This window comes from Myotis davidii, unplaced genomic scaffold (genome assembly GCF_000327345.1).
Source record: "Myotis davidii unplaced genomic scaffold, ASM32734v1 scaffold6, whole genome shotgun sequence".
Classification (NCBI taxonomy): domain Eukaryota; kingdom Metazoa; phylum Chordata; class Mammalia; order Chiroptera; family Vespertilionidae; genus Myotis; species Myotis davidii.
This window is the reverse complement of record NW_006383011.1, coordinates 9,571,305-9,577,417: the sequence shown is the minus strand read 5'-3', so window position 1 is coordinate 9,577,417 and position 6,113 is coordinate 9,571,305. Positions and strand designations below refer to the sequence as shown.

The following is a 6,113-nucleotide window of genomic DNA, read 5'->3' as shown; positions in this document are numbered from 1 at the left end:
TAGAATTACAGGGTCACATTTTAATTCCTGAATTGTACAGTTCAGCATTAATATCACCACATGTATACAAATGGTGTAAAACAAGTACAGTGGTATTTTTAATACAAAATAAACATCTGTTTTATGGAAAAACTATACTTCATATCTACACAGACAGCCCATCTTTTCCAAACAATAGCCAAAATTAAAATTAACTACAAAATCTCCCAAACAGGGAAAACTGCTTTAGTTTAAACTATTCCAAGAAAAATGGACCCATAACACATTACAGAGGTGACCTGAAGATAGTAGCTGGAATTACTATTTTTAATTTTTCCCCCAATGCATTAAGTTGTAGTTAGGGGGATGTTTTTCCTCAGCATTATCTCAGATCATAAATGAGCAAACTAACACTAAAATATTTACAGTTAACTTGCTTGTTCTAAAAATAAAAACCTCTTAACTGTTTGCCTCAACTTATTTTAAAATCATTTACGTACATGGAATGTGCTTTTACTCTTTTAAAAAAAGCAGCTTTCATATTACACCCTTGTTTGTTTATGGAAAAGCTTCATGTGCTGCATACTGACTCTGACAATGAAGTAACTTCTTGGATGAACATGGTCTCTAGATATTAAGTTCTGCTTAATTCAGCACTGTTCTTTGTATGTCAGTCTTTATAAATTACACTTTAAAAATTGCCTGCAGCTCTGGAGAGACCATTTACTAAAAAAGCAGAAAGTAACTTCAAAGTGTCTTCCACAAAAGACTGTACTGGTAGGCAGTAGAAAACATTCTGTTCAATCTACTTCCATTTCCGGAGAAAATCATTCTGGAATACTATTGTACTGATTCTTGGCATCTGTTATCTCCAAAAGTGCTGATTTTCAAGTTACATTAACAAAACTGTCCGTTTTGAATCCAGCTTGTTTTCATCAAAATACATACGAAAATTTCTGGTGTAGAAAACTCAACATGTGCTGTAATACAGGGTGTACTTCCCTCCACCTACATGGAAAGGCTGAATTTCTGTTAAATCTTCAAAGAAATGGTCTCAACAGCTTCATTTTTTTAAATGATAGTTGAATCTGTTTTCCATAAAAATTTCTTTTAAAAAGAGGCAACTGATTAAAAGAACATGGCCAGCACCATTATATAAGTTGGGTTTTCAACTGAAGTTTTATAATTGTTTCTACACTGATACCTCCCTGGAGCAACCCTGTATTAATATTATTTTATCAACCTTGTCCCACCCCTAAAACCATCCCCAAATCTGAGAGCTTCCTTGCTGAGAAGCTATCTCCCAGGTTCTGGCTATTAACCTTTTTTTTTTTGGTCAGCCTATAAGGCAAACCCCTTAATTACTAGCAAGCGATCAAATTTCTGGGAAGCCTGTTGTTGTTTTTTACAGAAGTAAACTCTCCTTGCTGATATACCGAATGTCTGTTGCTACTCCTTGTATATTTTTAAGTTCAAGTGAGAAAGCTTTCTGATTCAGATTTTCAGCTCATTGAAAAGTTGCAGCATTTTAGTGAGACCACATGTAGGAGGTCCCCAGTAAGTATTTTATGAGCCAAGGCGAGGTCTTTTCCTGGGAGATGTTTCTTCTTCTTCATCTTCCTCTTCATCATCTGGATAATCCACTAAACCAACCAAACTTCCCTGTTGGAGAATAAAAAATTTTTTTTAAAAACGTGTAACTTAAATAGATATACTGTATTTGAAATAGGAACTGCCTGAAATGATGAACACTTAGTTATGAAAGGTGGCACTCTCAATTATCCTCAACCTTTCTATTTCTTTTGGATTTTTAATGATACCTCACAATTCAATTCAGCAAAGTTTCACTGTGGAAAAGTATTTCTAAACAGTAGGGCTGGACAAAGAATCATGACATTTGGAGCTGGAAGGACTTTGGAGAGGAACTAGTTCATTTCTCTAATTTTAAACTAGAGAGAATAGCCAGTCAGTGACAAGAAGTCTCCTCTGAGTCTCTGTTCCTCATTATATATGTTTTTTTTAAAAAAATATATTTTTATTGATTTTTTACAGAGAGGAAGGGAGAGGGATAGAGAGTTAGAAACATTGATGAGAGAGAAGCATCGATCAGCTGCCTCCTGCACACTCCCCACTGCACACTCCCCACTTGCCTGCAACCAAGGTACGTGCCCTTGACCAGAATCGAACCTGGGACCCTTCAGTCCCCAGGCCGACGCTCTATCCAGTGAGCCAAACCAGCTAGGGCTCCTCATTATATATCTTATCACTAAGTATAGTGATTTCAAATGGCAGACAATAGTAAACACATGAAATGGGTCCTAAACACTAATAAATAAAAATGTTAGGGCTACCTCTTTCTAACCAAAAGAAAAGTAAGAATGAGGTAATTCAGGTGTTTGACCTTTTATGAGTAATGAACCCCTTTGAAAATCCTATTAAAGGCCTGGACACTTTACCCAGAAAATTGTATGTCGTCTGTTTTGCTTTCATTTTAAACGGGTCACATGAAACTTATACACTTGTCCTACAGGTTAAAGGGGCAACTGTAAGCACTGGACTTATTTCAAATACTAAGTACCTAAAGAATCTAGGTATCTGGAATTAACACTGTACCAGAATATAACTAAAACACTGTAATATTAATCAACAAAGGCCTGGGAGCAGCTGGAAATGGTTAGCTGAAAGTTTGTGAACTAAATAAAACATATGTGAGAATCTTTCTGCTTCATTTTCAGCTTAACACACAGTCTTAAGTTTGATAAGCAAGAAGTAGTATTGCTAAATTGTTAAGAATATATTGACTGACTTCAAATTCCAATGCCACCACTTTTTAGGTACATGACCTTGGGGGCAAGTGATTTTTATGCTTCAGATTCCTTATTTATAAAATTAGTATAATAGTAGCACTTAGACCTTATTGAACTATTTTGAAAACAAAACATATAATGTCCTTGGCACAGTGCTTGTTATATAGTCAGTTCAATAACTGATATTAGATGCTATTACTGACATCATTATTATTTGTTTATTTGGTTTCTAAGTCAAACAAGTTGGATGGGAGAAAGTAAACAAAATTTCAGCATAAAAAAAGACCAGTCAATTATTCACAAAAATGATAGCAACTTATCAAGGCAACTTTTAATTATGCTTAGGATTATGTATCATAATGTACAAACTTTTCAGTTCCAAATGGTTAACATTTAAAATGTCCCCCCCCCAACCCTAGCTGAGTAGCTCAGTTGGTTAGAGAGTCATCCTCGATATGCCAAGGTTGCTTGCGGGTTCGATCCCTGGTCAGGACACATACAAGAAGCATAAATAAAAGCATAAATAGTGGAACAACAAATCGATATTTCTCTCTCTTCCTCTCTCTCTCAAACTCAATAAAAATTTTAAAAAATAAAATTTATTTGCTTGATTAATATTTTATCTAAAACACAGCTACAAAATTTAATTTTCAGTTGTATCTCTTATCTACACACACACACCATAAACAAATTCATATACATTTTTTTAAAAATCTCATTTTACTATAAAAAGAATAAAAATACAAAATGTGAAATATTGGAAGTAAAAAGCCTGTAATCCAAAATGCATACTCTGGCCCTGCCCGGCTTGGCTCAGTGGATAGAGCATCAGCCTGCGGATTGAAGAGTCCCAGGTTCGATTTTGGACAAGGGCACATGCCTGGGATGCAGGCTTGATCCCCAGTGGGGGGCATGCAGGAGGCAGCCAATTAATGATTCTCTCTCATCATTCATGTTTCTATCTATCTCTCCTCCCTTCCTCTCTGAAATCAATAACGAAATATATTTTTTTAAAAAAGCAAAGAAATTAAAAAAGGAAACAACAACAAAATATCACCACACACAAATACAAAAGAAATTTGAAAAAGTATATTTTAACAAAGATGATACAGGAAAGGAGAAAACAGAAAAAAGCTATCAAGGCATTTTGGGAAAGAGAAATCAGAGGCAAGAGTTAGTAACTCATTTTTAACAGAGGAAAATGTCAAGAAAGATCTGATTTGACTTAACCCAAGAAAGAAATAGGAAGTAAAGGCACCAAAACACGGGGGAGAGCAGGGAAGACAGTTAAGTCAGCTGAGACCTCAATTCTACAATCCATTCATTCCCTCACCTGCATCCCCCCTTCTCCAGGAGACTTCTGCTCTCCCATCACCACCAACTACAAAGAGAATGAACCAGAATGGCTCTGCACTTCAGGCACAGGAAAAGGCAACGGTAAAGCACCAGGTTGAAAATGGAAGAACTGAAATTTTGTATATTGAGCAGAGACACCCCACCCTCCCTCTAAGCTCTCTTTCCTCTCTAGGCTCTCAGAACACCAACAGGTAAGTTCCTACTTGCCAGGTATAGTAGACCGTTAAGCCAGGAAAAAAACAAACCAAACTACACATAACACTCCCTGAAAAAAGCAGAGCCCTTGCTGTAGTTCCTTATATGAAGCCCGTATCAACAGGTTCTTCTCATTGGCCCAGAGAGATTAAATAACTTATTTAAGATCAAACAGCTAGTAAAAGGCAGAGCCAAGATTTGAACCCAAACAATATAACTCCACAGTAAATATCTTTAATACAATGTCACAATATTATACTAAATTGTCCTATCAAAAAGTGAAAATTAATTTTAAAATTTCTAGTAAAAAATATCATAAAATGTGTTTTAAAAGCAGTAGAATCCCATTGAAAATGCTACTTCTGTAAATAAAATTTAAGAGCACACCTCACTCTAACACTGAATAAGGATTCTATAGTTTGTACTTTGAACACAAAGTACAAAAACCTGGGACTTGTACTTTGTGTTCAAAACAAAAAGCATCACTTCAGTGAGGTTTCCTACTATGGCATTTCCTACATCTTGTCCTTTTACCCTTTCACTAACAGTTGCCCTATGTTTATGCCTTTTTATTTTAAGCTACTCCATTTTGGAGAAAAGGATGGTTACATATAATAAAAACGTAAATGAAAGAAAAAAGTTTCATATAAAATTTAAACTTGTTCATAAAAAAAGTAAAGTAACCAATGGGAAATACATTTGCTATGCTAATGGCAAAAGGTAATTCCTTAACTGAAGATTCATTCATTTCAAGAAAACATAGGGCGGTGTGGGCGAGCAGGCGGAGGGCGGGAGGGGGGGGGGAGGAGAAAACATAAGCTAACTTTTAAAAGGCAAGACTATGAACAGATATCTGAAATATTACTGGAGGGAGGGGATGCTTACAAACATTATGATACAGATAAGTAAAATGAAATTCTACAGTCATCAATAATGTTTAATAACATAAGTTATTACAGTAAAGACATGAAAGCAGGATAGAAAACTGTTTATAGAAAGACCTCAATTATATGTCAGATAAAGAAACAGACATACTAAAGAAAAATCAATCACATGTTAGCAGTCATGTTATCTGATGACTTGTGCAACTTTTTCTTCTTTGGGATTATTTTTATTATCTAAATTTTCTTCAGTAAACATAATTTTTACAGATGAAAACAAGAAAAGTTTATGTGCAGAGAAGGTTCACATACCTTGGTGGCTGTTACTGATGAAGCCAAGGTTGCCGTTTTGGAAGAGGATCCATTGGAACTTGCTGGTGGTGTCTGTGCCATTACAGATTTACTGTTTGTACTGTTGGCTCCATTAGCAGCACTGGCCGAGTGGGAGAAAGTAAATTTGAAGCCACCAGAAGATGTCCTTTTTGGAAGGTTTTCCTTGTCTTCACTTTCTTTTGCTAAAACAAAAGTAAAATTTTGAACCTATATCAGTAAATATTGCTAAGTCAAAGCATTCGAAAAGAACAATAATTTAAAAACTTAGAAAACATTGTCTTTGCTTTCTAAGAGTTAAAAGAGTAGAAGAGTATGATATGTATAGTGATGTCTTTATTATTTGGAATCTTAGAAATCTCAGGATTAGAAAGGACCTTAAGAATCATACCGTATTTGCCGGCGTATAAGACGACTGGGCGTATAAGACGACCCCCTAACATTTCCACTCAAAATACAGAGTTTGTTATATACTCGCCGTATAAGACTACCCCCTCTTCCGCACACCTTCCACACACCAAATAAAAGGTAAAACAATATCAGATTTGATTTTAACATTTTAATT

The 6,113-nt window shown here is 35.4% G+C and overlaps 1 protein-coding gene across 5 annotated transcripts in view; it reads right to left on the bottom strand.

Annotated features, from left to right (window-relative positions):
* PPP4R3B (protein phosphatase 4 regulatory subunit 3B) overlaps positions 1 to 6,113 on the bottom strand; it is a 50,465-nt gene continuing 44,352 nt past the window's right edge. For all 5 annotated transcript variants that reach the window (XM_006778583.2, XM_006778584.2, XM_015557905.1 and 2 more), the window contains 2 exons: positions 5,531 to 5,733; positions 1 to 1,641 (listed from right to left, as the gene is read on the bottom strand). In XM_006778583.2, coding sequence (XP_006778646.1) covers positions 1,546 to 1,641; positions 5,531 to 5,733 — 299 coding nt within the window. In that variant the 3' untranslated portion in view covers positions 1 to 1,545. The remainder of the gene's footprint in view (positions 1,642 to 5,530; positions 5,734 to 6,113) is intronic.